Genomic DNA, 26474 nt, shown 5'->3' on the forward strand with positions numbered 1-26474 from the left:
ACAGGAGCTTGGGCAGACTTTGGGACATAGTAGAGGACAGAGGGGCTTGGAGCGCTACGGCCCATGGGGTCACAAAGAATTGGACACGACTCAACAATAACAACAACCACCTGGCTCCAATCCCTTTCAAGAACACCTTTCAGACTTACAGTTTGTGGAAACCTGAAAGTCTAATTCACATTCAAAAAGGCAGAGAAGGCTTGAGTTACTTTAGGAAGTCTGACTACAAGCAATCTACAAATCACAAGTACCTTCTAATGGTCTTGGACCACAATACGTACTCTATACCTAAATGTTTGGCTACTTCAACATTCATCACAATGTGTTTTATTTCAGTATAAAGTCTATTGGACACAAATAAGTTGCATGTCCAGAGAGAGAGAAGGATTTCTACTTTCTTGGTTACATGACTGGGCTAGGGAGAATGACCAACCCACCTTAGAAGTACTGTCTATAGCCATGGAACAGGATAAAGCCAATTGGCACACACAAGGATTAAAAGGCATGACTTTACCTTTCTTGGGCTATGATACTTGGGCCAAGGAGCCAATTAAACCCTTGGTAAAAAATCCACACATAGAAAGCAGGGGTGAGATAGTGGGGAAATCATTGGATTTAGAAATTAGGGAACCTCCATCCTGGTCATACCTTTAGCATTAACTAGTTGCGTGATCTCTGGCGAGTCACTTAATTTCTTTAGGTCTCAGTTTCCTCATCTGAAAAGCAGGTGAACTTGATGATCATCCCCTGAGGTCTTTTTCAGCCCTATCATGCTATGATTCCCTATGACAGCAGAACAGTCCTAGGTGATTACCTCGAATGCTTTCATGCTCATTATTTCCACCCCACATTTCTTGCCTCGTTCCATGACATCACTATCAAAGGGATCCATGATGATTATGGTTTTGAGACCTGGGGTTAGGTTGTTTTCTACAGATTCTAACATGAGGTTGGCTTTCTCTGGCTTATCCACAAAAACCAAAGACAGTTCAGCTGGAAGAGAAATGATACAATTAAGATTAAACTTAGCATATTATTGAAGGTCCAAGTACTATTTAGTACCATGATACCACATATTCACTTCACATTAAAGCAGCATTAGATGCTTTTATCCTTTAAACAGATTGGACAATGCCATTAAAATACCGCCCCCCCAAAACACACACACATTAAATGAAAGAGAAATAGTCAAAAAAACCATGTTTAGTCAATTGTTAAACCAACATCCAGTTGAAAGAACACAAACAACCTACCTTTGTTAATTATGTATATGATTGCTTCATTTCCAAGAGTATCATAAAGAGGGACCACCACCATTGAGTAAGCATAGCAACCTTGTTGGATAATCACCCACTACATGGTAGGGGTCAGAAGAGAAAACAAAAGAAAAAGAAAAAAAAATGTCATAGAAGCATCATGTACTAAAGGATCCTCTAAAAACCTCTAAAGCTCCCTAATAAGGTTGTATGCAAGACACCATGCTGAGAATTATATAGAGGACAAAGCAGCGTAAATGTATTTCCTGCCTTCAGGGGCTTACAGTCCAGGCAAGAAAACAAGGCAGAATTATATGTGAGTATGTGTGTGTGTGTGTGTTAAGTTAAGTAATATGAGGATTCTACTGTGTGACGTAAGAACTGAAAAAACTCAACCCAAATGCTCTTTTGGGCTACAAGGTACACAGAACTAGAGCAGCGGCAGTCCCTCCTGCCTATACCCTGGTCAGACAACACCTACAGTACTGTGTTCAGTTCTGGACCGTGCTTCTAGGAAGGATACTGAGAAGTGAAAGCAAGTCTAGAAGAAAGCAATTAGTATGGCAAGAAGCCTGGAGATCATGCTCATGTCATGATCAGATTTGAAGAAACTGGGGATTTTTAGCCTGGAAAAAGGAAGACTTGGTGGGGATGGGGAGATAAGAGTCCTTCAAACACCTGAAGATAGTAATCTTATGGAAGAAGGCTCAGACTTCTGCATGGAAGCTGCAGAAAGGCACAAGTAATTTTGATGTAAGAAAAAAAACTAACAATTAGAGGTATCCACAGTGTCTAAGGATGGGCTGGGGGAAAAATGTAGATTCACTCAGTATATGCCCATTGTCTGCTGATTTGTACTTGGGAATGCTGCAAAGCTCTGTGTTGGTAACCAAAAATGGGCTCCTTAGCACTTAGTCAACAAGTGCCGTTGACTAGTTTGGCTTTTTCCCCTGAACTGAATGCTGTTTGTATGTTCCATTGGAGTAAGCTTGTTGGCCCCTTCACCTTGCTTCCCTTGCTTAAGCAGATCGAAAGAACCTGTGCTTTCCCCGGCGAACCTAACAACCCTGCAGAAGCCGGACAGTTAAAAACAGCTGCCGTTGGAGCCAGAGGCTGCTACAGCTACAGCCACAGCCGAAGCTGAAGCAGGAGCTGCTGGTAGAAGAGCTGACCTACGGGAGGAAGCTGAACAAGGACTTGAGGCCAGTGGGTAATCTTTTTACCATAGAGGGGAAGCATGTATATGATTTTGCTTTACACCATCGTGCTTCTCTGTGGCCTCCTGGTTACTCTTGTGAGGTGGACTTATTGGGCCTGGAAGCTTTTGATCAATATATCAAAATGGGGATGCTGGTTCATGAGTTGGTTACTGTGGAGCCTAAATATATGCTTTGATTCTTCTGTCTCCTACTTTGAGAGTTTCTTATATCCTGCGGTTCCGAACCTTTCAGACATATATATGATCCTCTTTGCAATTATAAACTGCCTGCAGAAAAACAGTAACAAAAAACACCGCACAGGCTGGCTAGACTCCGTGGAGTTCCACAAAGCACAATCTAAGGAGTAAATTCATTCAACAACCAACCTGAAGTTCCTAGACTGCTAACTAGCTAACATCTCAATTAGCTTAGTCTTTCACCTGACACCAGAAGAGGTTTTCTTTACAGTCACTAGGCCACATGGATCTGCACAACTCTGAGGGAACTTGTGTCTACCAACCCGAATACAGATGTCATGTCTAGATTAAAGCCAGCCAATTTAGATCAAGAACTAGACCAAAATTCTTCCTGCCTCATCTTACAAATTGCTCATGAGGTTAAAAACACTCACTCCTCTGGTTGAGGAAAGGCAAAAATAGACAGGGTCTCCCAAAAGTCTTAGTGCAGTTTAAAGTTACTGGAACCACAGTAAGACTTTTGGGACAACCAGTCTATACTCTTCTTGGGTGTCCCCTGACCCTTCTCCCCAACCCTGGCCCCATCTCTGTGTCTGTCTCTTTTTCTACCTCTCAATCTGTCGCTCCCTTTCCCACACTGAGACAAAATTATGGACTACTTGAACAGGATTTCTCAATATAGAGTACAACATGTTTGCTCAAGGCATAAAGGTAGAAACATAATGCATCCCTGCAGAAAATGCTGTTTTAATGTAGCATAAGAGAAGACAACTTAACCTATTAAGCAAGTGTGATTTTAACAAAGGAACAAAAAGGTAGCTACTGTTCTCTTATCAAGCATGCGACCTGCTATAATTTTTGCTTTATTATGAAATCATCCTTTGATAGGATAGCTAACTCATTCACTTATTGCATGTCTCTTATTTACTTACACATAAACAATGCACCATATTTAAGACTAAGAAGGAAATACAGATTTCTGCCTGAAGCGTTTGGTTTTTGTATATGACAGATGACGTGGTAAAATGACAGCAAACCAGTCCAGATGGTCAAAAATTAGTAAGAGGAGGAATACTTTGAAGATGCTAAGATGGGTTAATGGTGCCATTTCTTAAATGAGAACTGCTCCTCTGACAACCAACTTAGTGGCAGAATAATTGTCAAATCACAACTGTTTGTAATTGGTGTTTAATTGATTTGCTCTGTGTTTGTATTGACATCTTGTATGACTGTCTGGTAGAAAGGATGTAATAAAATGCTGTGAACTGAAAGTCAACACAGGCTCGCCAGTCCCAAGGCACTTCCTTTTGTGTTGTTGGCAATCTTCAAGGAATTTAATTTTTAACTTTTATGATCTTACTAGAATGAAAATATTTTTTGCAAGAACAAAAATGAGTAGTTTCACTGGAAAAATTTTATCTTGGTTTCTACCCACTTAGTACTAAGTTACAATTTTTAAATTTTTTATTAAAGGCCTTAAACAAAGAAGTTTCATCTCTGTCCAATATATGTTCTGAGGATTTGATAACAGGTGTGTGATCAGGCATCATAATTAGGGGAGACATTCACCAAAAGAACCTTGGTTTGGGTCCCCTTGAAATGCTAGGGCTTTATGTAAAGCCAGGCTCTCAGTAAGAGGCAGAGCACAAGACATACTTGTGTGTGAAAGCAGCTGAGAACTCTAATACTCCTCGGCATGACCAAAAATCAAGGCAAACCAAAAAGCTAACAACTAGGTGGTCAAACAGTCCATCCTTAATCATTAATACCTCAGGTCTATTTTGAGAAAAGATGCCAAAATATTGATCTGGTGATGCCCTGTAACCCTTCTGGAGCAGCGCTGAGCCCACACACTCGGCCTTGTCTGCAACCTGAAATAAAAGGAAAGTCAGTAGAAGAATCCCACAGGAGGCACCCAGCAAGCATACAAATATAGTCCTACTCAGTAAATGGCCAATTCATGATACAAAGACCGGACTGAGGGGATGGAAGGAGATCTGTATCTCCCATTCAGATAGCAAAGGTTTCACGAAGAGTTGCTCACAATTCTGCAAGGTAAGTGGAGTATTTTTATTTTCTTTATAGAGATAAGGAAATTCTTGCTCAGAGAGGTAGTCCCTTGCCTGTGGTATTGCAGCAAGGTTTGTTGCCGGTGTTTGAACCCAGATCTGAAGTTCTTATCACTATATCACACATGCATGCATAAGCAGGTATGTCTTGACTGACAGTTCTGCATTGGGTAAATTCAATCGCATCTGAAAACCCCAGAGCAGCTCCTCATTAAAGGAACTCATGCTGAATTCTCTTATAAAATAACCCACACTCCTAGCCATCAGTTTTCATTTTCGTGTTTTCATGTCTCCTCAACATGAAGCACATTCACATGTCAATACTGGCCATGCAAAAAAGCCCAGTTTTTTTTTTATTTGGGGTAAATAGAGGAAGAAACAGCATTGCATTCAATGTCCGTTTTAAACAAGAGCAAAAAAGTTTTAAACATAGGACTGCTGAGTACAAATCCTCTGAATTACTATAGATATCATCATACCACCTCAATCCATGATTATTCAGAAACCCAGGAAGACCTAGCTGGAACTCAGAATCTTCCCAACTCCAAGTGTCCAGCTCTATCCATTGTAACAAGCTGCCTCTCAGAACAACTCAAGTACAGAGGCAGCTGGTGACCCAGTGAATAGAGCACTGGGTCTGGTGTCAGAAAGATCTGAGTTCACAATCACCTTGAGATTTAATAGCTGTGTGTCTCTAGCCAAGTCACTTAACTTCTCTTTGCCTCAGTTTCCACAACTGTAAAATGGGGATAATAATAACTCTTACCTCTCAGGGTTGTTGTAAGGATCAAATGAGATAATAATAAAGTGCACAGTGCCTGGCACATAGTCAGTGCTTAATAAATGCTTATTCTCTCCTTACCTCTTGGCTGCATTCTCAACAACTATCTTCACAGCCTCTGGTGCCCTATACTTTGCCTATCTTTAAAACAAAACAAGTAACAATAACAAAACCCCAAACCCTGCCCCTACTCACATGATATTTCCTCAGGTGCTTCTCTCTCTCCCTCTCTCTCTCTCTCTCTCCTTCACTAGCTACCCACTTCTCCTCTCCCCTCCCTCTCTTCAATCTCCTCTCCTACTTCCTATTAAAACTGTGCCCTCCATGAGCCACCAGCTAAATGGAATGGTCCTTTTTTCACTCCTTTTCCTTCTTAGGTTTCTGAAGGCTGGGGCCTGCTGACCAGGCACCTCTGGACTGCTTCTACCTTGCAAAACCTCTTCTGCCTCCTACCCTGTCCTCGAGGCCTCCCTGCCTTATCGAGCCTAATCATAGCTTGCCCGTTATAAGACCCTGTAAGTATTGGAAGGTGCTCTCTGTACAACCACCTTGTCAGGTGGCTAGGATAATAACAGATGAAGAAACCGAAGCTCAGAGGGGTCTCAGAGAGACCTGCCCAAAACCCCACGGCTCTAGTCAGGGGAACAAACCTGGATCCTCTTCAAACTTTAGTGGGGCTTCCAGTCTGGATCCTACTTTCATTCTGCTCAGAGGAGGGCAGATATTGGCCAGGCTGGATTAATTATCATCCCAGAGACTACAGTTAAGATTTTAATATTTACAACTGTGGAGAAGGGAGAGCTCAGGAAAATATTTGCAATTTCAATTTTTAAAATTTGTTTTGTTAAGCTTAGTTTTATTTTTGAGGATGGGCCTCTGGGCCTCCCTATCTCAAGCAGGCCGGGAGTGCAGTGGCTACCCCCAAGCCCAGTCCTACTACTGACTGGCCCTCCCTTTCTAACCAGGGCCAGGCCAGCCCTTGTGAGAAAGCACAGTCCCCTTCCTTATGATTCCTGCTCCCCTTCCCCCTGCTACTCACAGGGGCTTCACCATATTAGAGCCAGACTCAGGACTTCAGCTCAGAACTCCTGAGCTCCAGAAATCCACCAACCCCAGCCTCCTAGGAGGCAGCGATTATGGGTCCGGGTCACCAAGACCAGCAGGTTGTTTATTTTTTTTAAACAGTTAAGTCTAATTTAGATATTCTTCAAAAGCTAGTCTATAATATGTGAGCTAGGAAGTTCAGAAAACTCAGTAGTCCAAACAATGCAGAATACCTTGATATCCAGCATCATCAGAGAATGCAGTGTTCTTGGTAGAAAATGACAATGCTTTATACAGATTATTGCTATACCTGTGTGTATGTAGATTATAGCTATATGTGTGTGTGTGTATAGATTATAGCTATAATGTGTACATATACATATTATAGCTATATGTGTGTGTAGATTATCGTTATACATGTGTATGTGTATATAGACTATAGCCATATGTGTGTATGTATATAGCTATATGTGTGTATAGATAGATTATAGTTATACATGTGTGTGAATGTGCTATATATGTATGTATATAAAAGCTATATATATGTATATATACATTATAGTTCTACATGTGTGTTCATATAGATTATAGATACATATGTGTACATATATAGATTATAGCAGTACATGTATATACACACACATAAAGCTATGTGTGTATGTACATAGATTACAGCTATACATGTGTGTATATACATTATAGCTATATGTGTGTAGAGATTATATTTATACATGTGTGCACATATAGATTATAGCTATTATGTCTGTGAATATGCTATATATGTATGAATATATAATAAGGTATGTATGTATATATAGACTATAGTTCTCCACGTGTGGTCATATAGATTACAGCTATGTATGTATACATACAGATATACATATATCATATACATATAATATATGCTATATATAGATTCTGTGTGTATGTATATATATATATATATATACATATATGAAGAACTAGAGGTTATATTTAAATACCACGATATTTGACACCAAAGATAAATTATTAAAATTTCCTTTGACAATTCAGAAAGCGCTTTAGTATACTGCAGGACCTAGGCCCATCAATGCTATAAGGTTGCTTTTTACATAATAACAAAAACATAAACTGTATCTCACATTCTCCGATGACGCAGTGTTTACAAATTATTTTCTTTGCAGCAACACTGTGAGGTAGGTAGTATATAAGTGGTATAAACCTCATTTTACAGATGAGGAAATACAAGTACAGGAGGTTAAAATGACTTTCCCAGGCTCATCTAGTTAAGACTCACTGGTGCTGGGGGGTTTTATTCCAGATCCAGTATTCCTCATCATACCACAATTAAGAGAGTTCTGGTTGACAGAATGAACAAACTAAAAAAACAGTTTTCTTGATGTAGTGAAAAACAAGCATTCAAAGGAAAGATGTTCTCTATTTTAATTAAAAAAAAGAGAATCTCCTTAGCCCTATTCCCACACTGGGTCCTAAGAAGAATGAGGGGCTCTTTGCAGATCTATTCACACTCCTATCCAAACACCTCCCACGGAAGATGAAAACTCTAAAATAAAAACTCTTTGGAAGCATTCTGTCAAAAATGCTGGATAGAGATGAAAACAAGGACTTTTTAAGCCTAAGCAGGAAAGACAAGTACATCACTAAACTTTTGGGTACCTAAGTGGCTTAAAAACAGAGACCAGACCCACACTCCAGCCTCCCCACTCCAATGGTCAGCCAAGGATACTCTGTTTGTAAGAGGGCTGGGGCACTGACTCTTGTGCCAATTGCAAATAGAAAACTTTTCATGGCTGTTCTCAAATTCATCTGGACTCTTAAGCTGAATCTCAGATATTTGCTTATTTCTATACCCAGGGGTATTTGGGAGGGAGACTTTTTTAGGCAGCTGGGTTTCCTGGGGATGAAGTGCCCAATTTTCTGGGACTATTAAGCATGAAACATTCCCAAACCAACATTTCTAGCTGTTCCTAGGGCACCATCTGGCCTGGGGAAAAGCAGAGAGATCTACATTTGTGACAAACAACACCACCCTGCCTTCCCCATCAACTTGACCACCCTCTGTAAAAGTTTTATAGCTCAGTTAAATCCCTCTCCATCCATAGTACAACTACTTCTACTTAAGCTGGTTCCAGCCAGGACTCAGAGTGCCCTGAGGGTGGGGTGTCCGGGAGGGAGTTGTCCAGGGTGCCAATATTTCCTTTGTTTCCAAACTCATGAAGAATCTCACTCTTCAGGCACCAGCCTACACCTTCTAAGCACTTTCTTTAGGCACCTGTGCTATTTCCCAAGATTGGATCAGGACAAACACCATTCCAGGTTCAAATATGAGAGGTGGCATCAGGATCGGCCTGCGGGACCTGGGCTCTAATACTGAGTCACTCATCAGCCCTCTCTATGCACTCATTCACCTTGATAGATCTTAGTTTTTTCCATCCGTAAATAAGTAAATTGGTGATGTCTAATTTCTTCTAGCTCTACAAACATTCTACATAATGCATCGAGTATTAAATGACACGTGTGTAGGCCAAATGAGGTATGAAAACACAGACTCTTACCTCTTTATACGAGATCCACTCATATGGTTGATTGGGTTTCCGAGAGCCTAAACAAGGGCCATTATCTAAAAATAATTGTCAAAAAGGAAGACATTTTAAAACAAAGCATTATCCTTAGCTTTGCATTATTACCTGGTAGTTGGGTTTAGATCTAGGCTTCATTGTTGTTTTAAGGAAACAACAACATAAATTATTCCTATGCTCTGCTTGGTTTAGTCATGTTCAGTGTTCTAGTGCAAATTCAGAAAAGATAGAGATTACCTTCAGTATTTCTTTGGTCTCATGATTTATTCAAGCTCATAAAAGCTGCGGGGTGGGGGGGGAGTCTTAGTGGCAAATCCTATTGGCCAAGAATTTAGGTTCTTAACAGGAAGTGGAAAGTCTTGGCCACAGGAGGAGGAAAAAGACAAGACATAAGGTTAAGGAAATGAAGGTGGGACCTCAGAGGCAAAGGTCAGGAGATCTTGGGTCTCTTGAGTTGTGTTTTCCAGATTTGGTAAGAGAGGAAAAATGTTTAAGTTGGCTTTGTGGGCAGGTGGTGTTGGCAAGAAGAAGTAAATTCATGACACATTCACACTAAGGAAGGGAGTAATAAGGTAGATAATCCAAAATCCATTGCTCCTTGATTTTGGAATGGTGGTGACTTTTGCCAAGTAGGCTAATTAATTTCATTTGTATCCTCTTGCAACACCCTGATGACTGAAGAAGTCATTGCACAAGTGGGCAAAGTCAAAGTTTAATTTTTTTTGGACGTGTACTCCACATTCAGATACTAACCAAAAGCTGTCCATAGGAGCTAAGGGATTTTTTTTTGCAATTTGGGTAAGTCACTATGCCTTCTAGGCTGTGGTTTCCTTTTGAGAGCAAGCACTCTTGTCTTTTGCCTTTTCTTGTGTCACCAGTAGTTAGCACAGGGTCTGGCACATAGTAGGTGCTTAATAAGTACTTGAGTGACTGAGGGGGTTGGCCTGGATGATAATCATGGCAAAGTCTCTTTCTGGAAATGTGCCATCCAATGAGCCTATGAACTTGAACTCTATGTTATACTAACTCTCCACAGTTCTGCCAGCCCCTTCTCAGTCTTGTCTACAAGAGTTAAGTTAAAAGCAACAGGAGGACAGCTGTCAGTAGCAGATAGTATACGGAAAGTTTGTGTGTATTTCTGTTTAGTCAACTGTCATGCATCCCACAACATTAATGAAGCTTTGAGTGCATACTAGCATGTATAATAAAAAATTCCCTAGGCTGGCAATCAAGAGACCTGTATTCTAGCCCTGACTCTGTTATCAATGGGAGAAATGATATTGGGAAATTCACTTAGTTGTTCTATGTAAGGAGAGATCATTTAAAAATTATTGGACTACCTGAAAGCCATGATCAAAAAAAGAGCCTAGATATCATCTTTCAAGAAATTATCAAGGAGAACTGCCCTGATATTCTAGAGCCAGAGGGTAAAATAGAAATTGAAAGAATCCACTGATTACCTCCTGAAAAACATCCCCAAAAGAAAACTCCTAGAAATATTGTTGCCAAATTGCAGAGTCCCAGATCAAGGAGAAAATACTGCAAGCAGCCAGAAAGAAACAATTTGAGTATTGTGGAAACACAATCAGAATAATCCAAGTTCTAGCAGCTTCTACATTAAGGAATTGAAGGGCTTGGAATATGATATTCCAGAGGTCAGTGGAGCTAGGATTAAAACCAAGAATCACCTACCCAGCAAAACTGAGTTTCATGCTCCAAGGCAAAATATGGATTTTCAACAAAATAGAGGACTTTCAAGCTTTCTCAGTGAAAAGACCAGAGCTGAATAGAAAATTTGACTTTCCAACACAAGAATCAAGAGAAGCATGAAAAGGTAAGCAAGAAAGAGAAATCATAAGGGACTTACTAAAGTTGAACTGTTTTGTTTACATTCCTACATGGGAAGATGATGTGTATAATTCATGAGACCTCAGTATTAGGGTAGCTGAAGGGAATATACATAAATACAGAGACAGAGGGCACAAGGTGAGTTGATTATGAAGTAATGATATCTAAAAAAATAAAATCAAATTAAGGGATGAGAGAGGGAGAGATAGAATGGGGTAAATTATCTCACATAAAAGTGGCAAGAAAAAGCAGTTCTGTAGAAAGGGAAGTAGGGGGCAGTGAGGGGGAATGAGTGAATCTTGCTCTCATCAGATTTGACCTGAGGAAGGAAAAACATACACTCTCAATTGGGCATCTTACCCCACAGGAAAGAAGGAGGAAGGAGATAAACAGGTGGGGACAATAGAATGGAGGGCAGATGGGGGAGGAGGTAATGAAAAACAAACACTTTCAACAAGGGACAGGGTCAAGGGAGAAAATTGGATAAAGGGGGATAGGATGGGAAGGAGTAAAATATAGTTAATCTTTCACAACATGAGTACTGTGGAAGGGTTTTACATAATGATATGCATGTGGCCTGTGTTGAATTGCTTGCCTTCTTAGGGCAGGTGGGAGGAGAGGGAAGAGGAGAGAGAATTTGGAAATCAAAATTTTAAAAGAAGATGTTAAAAAAAAGTTTTTGCATGCAACTAGGAAATAAGATATACAGGCAATGGGGCATAGAAATCTATCTTGCCCTACAAGAAAGTAAGGGAAAAGGGGATGGGGGTGGGGAGTGCGGTAACAGAAGTGAGGGCTGACTGGGGAATGGAAAAACCAGAATATATGCCATCTTGTCATGGAGGGGAGGGTAGAAATGGGGATAAAATTTGTAATTCAAACTCTGATGAAAATCAATGCTGAAAACTAAAAATATTAAATAAATAAATAGAAGAAACCTTAAAAGGTACAAAAAAGAAAGATAATAAAAAAAATGTTCAAATGGACTATTTGTGCCTGGCCTGTGGTAGTGCCCTCTGAGCTCATACTGGACTGCTCAGCCACAGTCAGACTCACTGTGCTTTGACCCCACCATCATGATGTCACTGGTCCTCTTCAAGCACAAAGGAGGAACAATGAATAATAATAATAATAATAATAATAATAGCTGACATTTACACACTGCTTTGAGGTTTGCAACGTGCTTTATGTGTTATTTCATCAAATAGTAGGGGAGATAACAAAATGAAATCTGAGCTTACTAGCTGAGGGATTACTCTAGAAGTGAGGGGATGACAGCATCATCACCACCACGATGTCATTGGGTAGCATGGACCCCCGCATCTGTCACAGTGTCCTCCCAGTGCTCAATCAGAGTAAATGGGGTGGGGGTGAGACCAGGGCTGATTTTTTATCAATCACTAAAAGCTTCATGACAACACGGATCAGTCACCAAAATTCAACATAACTGCTTACTTGACACCTGTACACCCCTCTGGAAGGTTTCATACAGTGTTGTTACATCATCATAGAGAAACAACAATGGCTCATCACTGTCCAGCATAGCGGATCTCCTTGCACCATCAGTCCCCTGGTAAAAAGACAGAAGAGAAGGTGGATGGGGGGGGAAGGAGAAAGAGAAATATATATATATATATATATGTAAATATCCCAACAAAGAAGTCGCCTGAGTGCCCTATTCAAAGAAGATGCTTCATAAATATTTGTTTCAAGGAAAGAAACGAAGATCCTCTTTATTAATTAAAGTTATTGATTGACTTAACCAGTGTTTCAGTTATGAAGAGTGAAGCCAAACTGGGTGTATCATTAAGGCAGAATTCATGACTTCAAAGATAACCATGAATATTCCTGAATAGTCCAGAATCGCAGGATATAAGGAATTCTCTAAGTAGAAGGCAGAGGAGTTCAAGCATTTATTGAAACTCGAAAGTAGCAGACCCACAGACCAGTGTCCCCAATTTGACATCCTGGCAAGAGCCTTCCAAAACCAGTATACCCATCTCACAATAGTGACCAGGAGGCTACAGAAAAACATTATGGCAGCAAACCAAGCCATACTGCTGCTTCCCCCCCTCCAATGCCAGGGCCATTCAGCAAGAAGACCGCTCACTGGCCTCAAGCCCCTGCCCAGCACTCTCAGGTCTCCACGAAGGTCAGTCCTGCTTTTTTGTAGCACCTGCCACCATCGTCGCTGCTTCTGCCATTTTTGCCGCAATCTCCAAGCTGTGTTCCAGCTAGCTGACTGCTTCCTCTCTCCTTCAGCTCTTAACTGCTCTCACCAACTGCCTCTTAGCTTTGCTCCAACTGTTCAGTAAGCTCATCCCAGCACAGGCTCCATGTCATCACTGGACCAGAACTCAGGCGCCTACCATTGGCTCCAGTCCTAGCCACTCCCCCCAGGACCCTGAGAGCCCCACCCCTGAAGCCCACTCAAATGGGCAGGGAAGATCTACCCATTCACCGATTGCCTTTACACTGGGACTCCCTACTTAGTGGCTCACCAGAACCACCAGGTACGGTAGACAATCCTAAAGAGAGGGACTTTGCTCACCTCCATGAACTAATCATAGCCCTGCCAGGAAAGGCCGACAAATGACACAAATCAGCAGGGCAGCAGGGTGGGGAAACGGGAAGCAGGCTGGCTTTAGAGTTAGGAAGATCTGGGTTCATATCATTGTGTGACTGATCCTTGTTGGCTGGTCACCTACTCCCCCTAAGTCTCAGCATCCTCATCTGTAAAATGGGGGATGATAATGGTAACTACCTAACAAGGTTGTTGTGAGAATTAAATGAGATAAGTGCTTTGCAAACCTTAAAGCAGTACATTGATATTAGCCCTGGGGTTTATCAAGGAGTGAGTCTTCTCCATGACAAGTCTGAAAATTTCTGAACATTGTAGAGATAACGTCTTGTCTCTCTGCCTTTATCTTTTACAGAATCAGCCCTTCTTTAATGCTAAAAGGATACACAGTCAACATTTAAAATTAGCAACTGATTTACGTTCCTTCTAAATTTTCTTTTGAGGGGGCACTGGAGAGGGACTTAAAATATCCTAAATTAGGAGAATAAAACATTCACAAATTACTGGTAATAACAGTACAGAGATGCTGAATGGCCTCGGAAGAGTTATATGTTATTTGAAAATGTGACAACTCCTCCCCATTCATATACATACTACCTTGAAGGAAAAAAAAATCTTTGAGTCCCAATGTCAACAAAACGTGTGTGTGTGTGTGTGTGTGTGTGTGTGTGTGTGTATCTATATCCCCTAACACTAAACCATGGGTCCTAAGTCAAGAATGCATAACTTGCAGCTGTCACATGGCCTGACCTGTACCTTCAACTTTTGTAGAATGAGACAGAAGGTTCAACTTAAAGTGGGGTGTAGGAGGGGGCTATAAACCCATGCTAGGACAGGTGGAATGGAAAACATACATTTAATCTGGAGTCAAAAGAATTGGGTTCCAATCTTACTCTTTTTGTTTGCAACCTATACAACCTTGGGAAGGTCACTTAATCCCTCCAGGCTTTAATTTTCTCATCTTTAGACAGTCAGAAGACCTGAGTTCAAATTCTACCTGTGTGACGATGGTCAAGTCACTTAACCTCTGTTTCAGTGTCCTCATCTCTAAAATGAAGACAGTAATAGCATCTACCCCATAGGACTGTTGTCAGGCTCAAACAAGACAATGTTTGTTAATACTTGTTAAGTGCTCAGTACTCTGGTTCATAAATGCTTCTTTCCATCCCCCTAGCCCACGCCCCCCAAAAAGGGAAAGGTTAGACAAAATGACTATTATTTGAACCCCAACCAGGGCAGGGTACTGCCCTCTTACCCATACCATATAGTCTGCCTGCAGCCAGACTATACAAAGCAGACTAGAAACACTGGTCCAGAAATAGCGAAATCAGACCTCCTGCTACCTGCTGCGTTATTGGGAGTGCAAGCAAAAGAGCCAGGAGGACAGAACAGTGTCACTCTGGGGAGGCTGGTTACCTAGGTGGCTTTCCCTGGGGTCCATGCTAGGAAGAGCATCTTGCAGGATGCTGGAGGTGTTCAGGAAAAATAACAAGATCATGGTCAGTAGTCCCTCCCAAGTTCTTCCTTAGTGTCTCTGGAGTACCTGGGCCACAGGACCCAGCACATTCACGTCTTTGCTGATCTTCTGGTCTATCTATACTCAAATCAGAATAATGGTACAGGCTTTGGGAGGAGAGTCTTGCTTTCCCCATCAGGAGCTGGCCCCAATAGAGAAGGTGAATAATTAAGGGTTGGCTGGTGCCTTTCCTGGAGTCTGGCACAAAGGGACAGTGAATTAGACTTGGGAGGGAGGAAGACCCATGGCTTGAATCTCTCTTTGGCTAGTAAGCTGTGAGACCTTGGGGAGGACCCTTTCTGGATCTCAGTTTCTTCACCTGTAAATTGAGGGGGTTGGGCTCGACGGCTTCTTACGTCCCTTCATTCCTTCTTGCTCTACATCTATGACTTACAAAAGAAGAGGCACAGTACCTACACCTGAGGAGATGTAGGAGCTGGGGTTAACAAAACATTTCTAAGTGATCTTTTGATGTCACCAGTTTGTCTCCTCTACCACCCACCACCTGCCCTACTTTAATCAAAACTTTGTCTCTAAGCATGGTCCCCCTGACCTTAGAGTTCTTCAAAACTGCTTCACTCTGTCACTAAGCCCATTCTACACCATCCTTGCCTATCTGTTCACCATTCAACATCCCTACTTCCCCCAATGCTAGCTGTGGGTAGCTGTGTGTTCTGTGCACCAATCACACAAATTTAAAGTTTGGTGATGGTGATCTTCATAAACCTCCACCACACTTTGCATATGCTCACGTTTTTGAAGCATAGGATCTGGACAGCGAAACAAGACACTGTCAATGTCAGTCCCTCCACGGAGATCTACCTTCTCCTGTAGTGGGGGATCCTGGGTTTTCATGCTGCCATGGAAGTCACACAACTCTACTCTGCAAGAAAAGCTGTGCCCAGGAACTGGTTTTTCACATTAAACAATACGGGCTTATAACAGAAACAAGGTCAAGCCACTAGTCTGACCAAGGGTGCTCGGTATAGATCAGCTGGCCTGGCCTCAGGTTATTAGTGTCATGCCACTATACCTGAGCCTCCTCAACTGGGAGTCTCAGAGGGAGAATAACTTTACTTAACCTGATCACTACCCCACAACAGCTTTCCAGAAATTGTTTCTATCTGGCAATCTCTTTGCCTAGGATATTTAAAACAATTATGGATTTTCAGCCAAGTCTTCACAACTCCAGCAACTGTTTCAAGAAGAATTTCCTTCCTCTCTATGTTAGATGTTTATCTTGCAAAAATGTCACCTTGGTGCCTTCTCTACAGCCTCATCACTATCTAACTTACCCATCTCCACTAAGAATCCACTGTTAGGCCACCTACAGTCACTGGGCTATTGATCCTCCAAATGTGGTATCTGCTCAATAATCAAATGAGATGATAGACTACTGGGGCAAATTAATCACATCCACATTGGCATTCTCACGAGAGAGTATGCTAAAAAGACAAAGAAGTTTCAGCTAAAAGCAAGGATGGCTAACAGGTAAAGAGAAAGCTTCATTATGTGACCACGGGCAGCAAGAAACATTTCATGGGAAACGCTGTCACTGGTCCTTTCAATGCTCATGATGAACATAGGAAAGGGGACAATCATGAAGAAATTTGCAGCATAAGTTGCACTGCCATCTGTTAGAAGATGAAGTAGAGAAATTCTATGAGGAAAGTAAAAAAGTTCTCCAAACTAATTCAGTGTATAACTTGATACTTGGTGACTTCAGAGCAGAAGTGGGTACATTGTAGGGTGGTGAAATATATGGCTCAAGGTTAAGAAAGGAATGAAAAAGGTCAAAGGCTTTAGACTATGCAGAGGCCTCATATCCACATATCATGAATAATTTCTTCACAGCTGGAAGGTGCAAGAGCAAAGCATCCTTGCCACCTTAACTGACAGGAAACAACTGATAGGAAGGTCACCACCAGTGGCGCTGTCTGGCCACCAAATAGAGCAAAGGTCAGCATTAGCACGAATTATCAGGAAGGATAAAGATCAGCTGTCATGGTGTGCAGTTACATACTGACCTGTTCAAACAGTTTACTCGTCTATTAGGTCTAAGCAAAGCCACGGCTCTGCTGGCTAAAATTCTCAGAAAAGGGGTGGCAGCTTAAGAAAAGCTCAATCAGTGCCATAAAGAAGAGACCAAAAGAGCCCCAAGATGAACTTAACTCCTTAAATATCTACCTCCCAAACAGAGGAGGCAAAGACAACATGAGTTTAGGTAGCAAATTCATCTGTAAAACATTAAAGAGGACAGCTGAAGGTTATACACAGTACCACCACACAAAATCAGTGAGAGAGAGAGAGACAGAGAAAGAGAGAGACAGAGAGAGAGAGAGAGAGAGAGAGAGAGAGACAAAGACAGAGAGAGACAGAGAGTGAGACAGAGAGAGAGAGACAGACAGACAGACAGAGACAGACACAGAGAGAGACAGAGACAACGACAGAGAGACAGAGAGAAATATCATCAGTACTCTGTATGAGTACTGCCAATGTGCACATATACATGGATTTGTACATATTTGTACATACATATGTGGGAGAGAATGCACACGCGCGCGCGCGCGCGCACACACACACACACACACACACACACACACACCATAGATAGAAGGGAACCTGAGAAAGAAGTTTTTCTTGACATTAAGCCTCTCTCCACAGCAGTTTTTACCCCAGTGCTCTCCTGGCTCTGTCCCCTGGGGCCAAAGAAAACAAGAGTATTTCCCTTGCAGAGGATGGCCCTTCAAGTGCTTGAAGATGTGTGTGTATCTGTGTGTTTGTTAAACACGCATACATATATACACACATGTATATATGTATACACACATACACATATATGCAGGCATAGTTTGGAGATAAGCAAATGCTTCCAGACCACCCCAGATCTTTTGGGTTCTCAGTGCCTATAAAAATTATGTTTGCACTATACTGTAGTCTATTAAGTGTTCAATAAATAGCATTACATCTAAAAACAATGTACATATCTTAATTAAAAACACTTTATTGATTAAAAAAAAAAGCTAAGGCTTAGGATGAAAAATGCTATCCATCCCCAGAGAAAGAACTGATGGTATCTGAATATAGACTGAAGCAACTTTTGGGTTTTTTTCACTTTATTTTTCTTGAGTATTTTTGTCTATGTTTTCTTTTACAAGATGACTATTATGGATATGTTTTGCAAGACTACACATATATAACCTACATCAAAGTGCTTGCTTTTTCAATGGAGGGGGTGAGGAGGGAGGAAGAGATAGAATTTGGAACTCCAAATTTTAAAAACAAATGTTTAAAATTGTTCTTACATGTAATTGGGGAAAAATTACTAAATGCTGAATAAATACACACACAAAAAGCTAGCCATCATCTAAGCCTTCAGCAAGGTCTAAGCTTTTTGCTGGTGGAGGGTCTCGCCTCCATGTTGATGGCTGCTGACTGATCAGGGTGATGGGTGCTGCAGGCTGGGGTGTCTGGGGAAATTTCTTAAAATAAGACAACAATGAAATTTGCTGCATGGATTGACTCTTCTTTACATTTGAACGCTTGGAGGCCATTGTAGGATTATTAATAGGCCTGATTTCAATATTGTTGCGTTGTGGGGAATAGGGAGGCCTGAGGAGAGGGAGAAAGACAGTGGAACCGCTGGTTGGTGAAGCAGTCAGAACAAATACATTTCTTGATTAAGTTCACCATCTTATATAGGCATGTTTTGTGGTTTCCCAAAACAATCACGATATTGAAATCAAAGATCACTGATCACGGATCACCATCACAGATATAATAATCATCATGAAAAAGTTCAAAATATTGTGAGAATTACCAAAATGGGACAAAGAGACACGATGTGAGCACATGCTGTGGGAAAAATGGTACCAATGGACCTGCTCGAAGAAGCGTTGCCACAAAATTCAATTTGTAAGAAAAAATAAGTGAAGTACTGGCAAAGCAAAATAAAGCAAAGCACAAAAAAACCAGGTATGCCTGACTATACCTGTGTGTATATATACAGAGGCATCTATATTCCTCAATTATATATGTACCTATACATGCATGTGCATGTAGGTATTCATGCAGATACACACGTGTGCACATATTAATTACTAAGATGTATAATAGTTCTCTATATTTCTATCTTGTATGTATCAGGACATTTACATGTTGTCTCCCTCATCAAATGGTGAACTCCTTGAAAGCAGGGACTGTTTTTGCCTTTCTCTCTCTGTATGCCCAATGTTTAGTAGCATAGAGCCTGGCACATAGTAGGCTCTTCACAAATGCTTCCTGGTTGACTCTTAACAATGAAACCTGCTGGAAAGTGAGTGGGCTCCACCTCGTTTGACATTTTGAAGTATCCCTCCCGTAAGCTCTGTCTGACTCAGTTTGGATACAGGGCAAAAAACTATAGCATGTGTGACTTCCTCAATGCCTATGTTTACCACCCATCTTAGTCTGTTACTGTCCCAGTGACCAGGGAGTTTATACTGTGCCAGGATTCCTCATCTGTGATCAGGTTACCCATACCTGCTGTTTCAGGTTCTCATTGCCAATCACCAGCCTGAGCCTCTCTCTGCAGCAGCTTTTACTCCAGTGCTTTCCTGGTTCTGCCCCCTGGGACCAAAGGGGCCACCTATGTGGGTGGATGCCCTGATTCCTGGGCCCTTCTGTGCACATGCTGATGGCATCTGCATCCTTCCTGTCCTTTCTGCCCACTATAGACTGAGCTTTCAGTTTCAGGCCTATCTTCAGACTCATCCCTAGAATACCAGACTCCTGCCTTGATCTCACGTTCATTTCTCTGGTCTTCACCTGACCCAGCAGGTCTTTCTTCACCCCCATTCCCAGGCTTCCTCTGCCTGTGCTCATCCAGATGCCCTTCAAATCTGAATGCCGGCCGAAATGTTGGCCAACCCTCTAACTGCAACATCCTGATGTGCTGAATACCAGAACCTTGGACCGCTGGGCTGAGTTCAGTATGTTTCTTAACCATATAAGACAGCAGAAGTCTAACGACTGTGCCTTAACATACCATCAGACTGAGGAAATAGATAGGAGAGCTCTAATTTGTTTTTATGATTTAAGAATCGTTCAACTAATTCTCATAAGACTGGTAATTATATTAATTCTAATTGAACTAAAACTAAGAAGACAAGGAAACAAGTGCAATAGGATTAAACCACTGCTTAGTGGAGGTCTAGGTTTTAGTTGCTTGATTTGAACATGCCCAACATCTTTACTGAGCAGCAGAGCTGACATCCTCCTAGGGGATGCAACAGGAACAAGAACCTTGGAATGTGCAAAGCTAAAGCTCTGACTTACAAATGCCTTACAAGTACTTTTTGGGAATGTCCCGCCCTTTATGCTCCCCACCCCCCACTCAAATTTCTGGCAAATAGTGTCTTGCAATAAAGTGACCAAGCAAAATGAGAAAGTTAATGTGACTGCTACCAGACCAGACTGACAAAAAAAGTTATAGAACATTGTTACATTGTTCCCATTTGTTTGCAAATGAGATACAAATAAGCAACATTCTGCCTCATGAACTTAGCTCCCTCAACAGCAAGACCCTCAGAGACACTGAATTATTCCTTGATGAAACTGAATACTCCAGGTTGTTGTTAATTTCTCCCCCATCCCCACCAGTTTCTGACATATCCATCCCAAACCTACAAAAATACATTAAGGAGGGCTCTGATCATTTTTAAGTGGCCTTATGGTCAACTTGGGCCAAAAATCACAACCCAACATCATCTGCAGGTATCTTTGCGCTGTCAGGCCCTAGAATTGCACCTACTCAGTGTCTAAGTGATGTTTCCTGAATGATCCAGGTAATAAGACAAAGGCAGAGATTTTTAACTTTTTTCTCCAACATGGGCCTCAGCAATCTGGTGAAATCCTTCTCAGAATCAAGTTTTTAAATGCACAAAATCCAATGCATAAGATTGAAAAAAACTTTGATTATAGAGGGATACAGCTATCAAATATTATTTTTAAACTCACACTCAGAGGCCTCAGGCTAAGAACCCCCATTCTAAAGTGAATGCAACTCTAGCAATTTTTAGTGGAGCCATTTACTAGCTAGGCCATTCACTGCATCTGCAACAAACTAGTCTTATCCTACTCACAGACATTTGCAAGTGATTTAGTGAGACTAAAGATGTTCTGCATTCTCTCTTCCCCCAAAAGACTGGAGTTACTATCCTTCCCCTTCTTCGTATGGGTCATAGATAAGTTGCTCTTAATAGATTTTAAAAGTTACACTTTCACAATCAAGAGGTTTTTTTTCTATTCTAGTATGTTATGAAAATGGTTGTTTCATTTCTTAAGTTAGGAATAAAATAAAAATTTTAAAAAAGAATTCAGTTCCATGTGGCTACCATACTCAGACCAGGATTTTATCTAGTTTGCTCATGGCTCTTTTGCTTAGCTTGAGGGACACAAGGCTGAAAATTAACAGCTTTTCCCCTCCACAGTGGCTCTGTCCGTGTGCAAGGGGTCTTATCATCCTAGCAATTCTTGTTTGATTTTGACAGTTTTATCCCTTGTGTTTGAATTGAGTCTCAATATAACAATCCAAGTTACAAATATCATTAAATCTTGATGTGGAGAAGGAAGAGAAGACAGGTGGTGTACAGTGTACAGAGCTGAAGCCCAAGTACTCTGTACTTAATGCAAAAATCAGAGCGGATTTCCTCCATTTCCTCCATTCTTCCCTTCCAATGTTTGGGCAGCTTTGAAAGCAGGAAGACAATATGTGTAATAGACAGAGATCTGGCTGTAGAATCACAAACATCTTAAAACACATTATTGACTATGGAACCCTGGGAAAGGGACCCTGCTGAAAAGCGGAGCCAGAAAAGGACAAAACCAAGGTCCCAGGTTTGACGAAGGGTAGTTTCCATGGCAAGGAGAGAGGACCAGTATTTCTGAGCATCCACAACATGATAAAAATCCTGCTTAAGACAGATCTGGGCCTACAACATAACAAGATCTACCTCTGCTGTGGCTGGAACCCAGGTAGGACATATGCTCCCCTGGCAGGTGCTGTTTTAACCCAGAATCCCACTGAAAGGAGAAAAGGGCTCCTAAGTGACAGGGAAGGCCAAGAGAAGCACATATGCAATAGAAGAAGCATGGATTTGGGAGCAAAAGGGCCTGGGTTCAAGTACTGGTTTTGCCCTTATTAGATAGCTAGGTGGTACATGTAGATAGAGCACGGGGTCTGAAGTCAAGAAGAGCTGAGTTCAAATCTAGCCTCAGACACTTACTAGGTATGTGACTCTGGCCAAGTCACTTGACTTCCCTAAGGCTCCTTTTCCTAGACTGAAAAATGGGGGTTATAGTAGCCCCTACCTCCCAGGGCTACTGTGAGGCTCAAATGAGAACATCTTTCCAAAGTGCCTATCACATATTAGGGACTGTACAAATGCTTATCACCTTCCCCTTTCCTTAGAAATGCTTATTCCCTTTTTGATGGCTAAGTTACTTTACCCTTCTGCTCTGTTGTGTCATCTGTAAGTGATGGATCAGATAAAGAATCAAGGTCCCTGCTCCCTCAAAATCTATGACCCGAAGAAGGCTTCCCAAGTCCTGAAAATGGGACCAAGGACAGGTACACAGACTTCAAGAGACATAGAGACAGAGATATAAAAACATGGAGATAGACATTTTGAGAGATATGGAGATATAGATAGATATGAAGAGATATAAATAGAAATAAAGACAGATATAAAGAGAGACAGATATGAAAAGAGATACCAATATATAGAAACAGATAGATATGAATAGAGATATAGAGATAGATATATAAAAAGAGTTCAGTAGATCTATAAAGACATAGAGATATGGAAAAATAGAAACAGAGAGCTAGAGATGCATAAAGAAATGTATACAGAGATAGATACAGATAGGATATATAGATATATGGATACAGATAGGTAGAAATAGAGATATATAGATAGAAATAGATATATAGAGATAGATAGATGGTAGATCTAGATAGAGATGATAGCTTCTACCTCAACCTTCACTAAATGAGGAACCTGAGATGGATGTGTACAAGCCCCACGTGACAGAGGATGGCAGTCTAAGCCTGACCCAGAACTCACCTCCACCTCCACTGACTGCATGGAGAGGTCACACGGGGGTTTCAGAGCCTTGGGTCTTGTAGCATACCAGAAAGTCGTGAGTGCCGCAAAAGCGCCAAAGCCCATCAACGTGTTTGTTGGGAGAGTGCGCATATATTGTCGGAAGACTCCAAACTCCGGCATTCGAAAGTATCTAAATAATCCCTGTGCCTGCATTGTCCCGTTGTGGTTGTCCCTTAGGCCAGATTCTGCAGGCAAAGAAGGAACAAATTCGGCATTTCAAAATGCGACTCCATCCGTAATCCCCAGTTTCCAATTATTAGGTTGAACTGCTAGATCATCTAAAGGCCCCTTCCAGCTATAAAGTCACAGACCAAAATCTAATCAATGATGGGCCCACCAGGCTTCAAGTCCTATAATTCAAATGTTTGCCAAATAGACTACAATTTTCCTACCAGAAGTTAACAGAAATACTTAAATTTTAAGACAAATTGAGAAACAATTTTGATCATTTTCTTTCCTCTTGAAAAATTCCTTTTAAGAGCATTAAGGAGATTTTATACTTACTAGGTGACCTGTTCTTATACCACACTCAAAAAAGTGATCTATCTGTGAATCCTGACTTAGATACCTAATAGCTGTGTGACCTTAGACAAGTCACTTGATTTCCCTCAGCTTCTCTTTCCTTGTCTGCAAAACGTGGATGATAACATTGCCTACTTCACTGCACTGTGGTGAGGAAAAGTGAATTAATGTATGTTGAGCACTTTGCAAACCTCAAAGCACTATGTTAGCTACTATCCCTCTTATGCTCACTATTCTTTGTTCCCCCAACTATGCACACTAATCTCTGTTCACCCAACATGAGATAGTCAAACTGAATGGACAATACTGATATCAGTATAGTCAAAGAATAGCCAGAAACCTCAAGTCACCAGTTTGTCTCTACTCTTCTTGGTCACATCCTTATAAAGTTTCCCAAATGGCAAAATAAATTGATCTGAATTTCACACACTCTCACGTGAGAGTAAGCAAGCATCTCTTCTATTTCCTTTCTATTCAAGATGTTTAGGCAGAAGCCCCTTCAGTGAATGGGCAAATAGTGAAAATTAAAAAACACAACAGTCCAAACAGACAGCAACCCCTGTTCTCATTCCGGTCTATGCTTAAACCGAAACTCTGCTCTACCCACCAAACTCACTGCTACATCTGCCATGAAGTATTCTTTGGTTCTACCAACTGGAAAGCTTTCAAAATTTTCTTGTAGCACGTTCATTGGCTCTGAAGTATGAGGCAGAGTATGTTTATGTCTACATTTTCTCTTTCTGAAGGTCTGATCGTATCGCTCTTCCCTCCCACTCCAAACTCAAATGCCCTCCTACAGCCTCTAAAAAAAAGACTCCTCTGTTTGACATCTCAGTCTCTTTAAAACCTTGCCCTTCAGCTACTCTACTCCCCTCCTTGAACTCAGGAATTCCTCCATACTGGCCTACTCACTATTCCACACATACTCTGTTTCTCACCTCCATAGGCCTTTGCATGGCTGTCTTCCATGCTTGGAATGCATTTTTTCCCTCCTCACTGTCTGCCACCTCTTGGACTCTCCGGTTACCTTCCAGACTAAGTTCAATCACGGCCTTCTACAGGAAGCTTTTCCTCATCCCCTGGCTGCTAGGGTGCTCTCACCCCAAATTATCATGTAAATATTGATTAGTGTGCATGATTAGACTATGGACTCCCTGAGAGCATTTACTGTTTCACATTGGTTTTTGTATCAGTGCTTAGCACACAGTAAGCAAGGAATATTAATTATTTCATTTTTGTAGACCCATTACTTAGCACTGGGGCCTAATAAGAGGAAAAAGTTCTTCACAAATGGTTGGGTGGAGTTGAAAATGAATAAAGAGTCTAGAAAATAAGTTAGGCAAATTGTCAAAACTTGGCTTCACATGCTCAGGGTAGACACTCTGCTAGTTTACCCACATGTTTGAGGCCCCTTGGTTACCCTCAGTCTGGTTTAGCTTGTCTGCCAAGACAGTTTGCTGGGGTGTGGCTGCTGCATATGCTACAGCTTCTTGGAGCCGCAGGTGAGAGTGGGGTGCCAGGTAGACACCGAAGGTAGAAGGTAGCCTTGGAAGGGCTCAACAAGCCCTCACACCAGAGATGGTGTTGTATTTGTTGTTTGTCCTTTGTTCTTGAAGAGGACTGTGACATCAGGGAGGTGATGCCATGACTTGCAAGTGAACTGGAGTTAAGTGAGGGAGGGCTGTGCAAAGTCACCAACCTCACTGTCTCTTCTGGAGTCAACTGGCTCAGGTGGCAAGAGGTGCCACAGTGCTCCTTGAACACCCTCTACAGCCCCACATAGTGCCAGATACATAAAAAATGCTTGTTGACTCGACTTTGCAGACTTTGTCTTTGTTCACTTGTTTCCTGGGGCTAGATTTTGTCCTCCTAAAACTAATGGGTCTTAAGAGTAGTCCCAGGACCCCTGAGGGGGGGGAAGTCTTCCAAGGCCCTTTCAGGAGGTGCTTGAGATCAAAACTATTTTCATAGTAAACATAAGATGTTATTTGCGTACTACAATACTCCACTTTTCCAACTATGTGAGGCAAGATTTTCTTCACATACTTCAGTCAAAACAACATATCACAATAGAATGAATACAGAAGTAGAAAGGAGAATCCAGTTGATTTCTATTAAGCCAGATATTAAAGAGATTTGCAAAAGTAAATAAAACAATTCTACTCTTCTCATCGTTTTGGGGGGAAATATACATTTTTTATAAAAATGTTACTTAATATATAATGGTTTATTATTTTTAAAGAAAAATATTTTTTCAAAGTTATCAGTTTTAATGTCTAATGTGGCAAGTATCAATAGCTCTAACCTCCACAAACAAAAGCTCTTTGGGGTCCTCCATAATTTTTAGGTGCAGAGGGCCCTGAAACGAAAGAGTTTTTGAACCACTGTCCTAAAAGAGCATAGTCAATGACAATGATGAGACCTTTCTGTATCCCCTGGAATGCCACGTGTTAGGCACATGGCCCCCACTCACCACCTGGTAGCAGCTGAAGTGGCTATCTCACTGGTCCCTTTCCAGAGCAAGGTAGTGAGGAGCAGGAGCAATGCCTCTGGAGAGTTCTTCTGAACTCTTCACTCACTACAAGACAGTGAGGGACCAAGAGCTCTGTAGAGACAGAGCTCATAGAAATTCTGGCAGAGAACCTTCCCCAAAGGGTGATGTTTTAGGAGAAAGTAAATAGCATGAATAAGGAGAAATGAAAAGGTTTGCCTCCAGAGCAGGAGATGGGGAG

The 26474-nt window shown here is 41.4% G+C and overlaps 1 protein-coding gene across 1 annotated transcript in view; it reads right to left on the reverse strand.

The window, feature by feature from the left end:
* Positions 1 to 26474, reverse strand: part of LOC118854012 (long-chain-fatty-acid--CoA ligase 1-like) — a 76789-nt gene that overhangs the window by 24809 nt on the left and 25506 nt on the right. The window contains exons 2-7 of the mRNA XM_036764316.1: positions 23179 to 23405; positions 12432 to 12546; positions 9105 to 9169; positions 4422 to 4523; positions 1254 to 1353; positions 815 to 993 (exon numbers count right to left, since the gene is read on the reverse strand). Of these exons, the coding sequence (XP_036620211.1) occupies positions 815 to 993; positions 1254 to 1353; positions 4422 to 4523; positions 9105 to 9169; positions 12432 to 12546; positions 23179 to 23373 (756 nt within the window). The 5' untranslated portion in view covers positions 23374 to 23405. The remainder of the gene's footprint in view (positions 1 to 814; positions 994 to 1253; positions 1354 to 4421; positions 4524 to 9104; positions 9170 to 12431; positions 12547 to 23178; positions 23406 to 26474) is intronic.

This window comes from Trichosurus vulpecula, chromosome 6, assembly GCF_011100635.1.
Source record: "Trichosurus vulpecula isolate mTriVul1 chromosome 6, mTriVul1.pri, whole genome shotgun sequence".
Lineage (NCBI taxonomy): Eukaryota > Metazoa > Chordata > Mammalia > Diprotodontia > Phalangeridae > Trichosurus > Trichosurus vulpecula.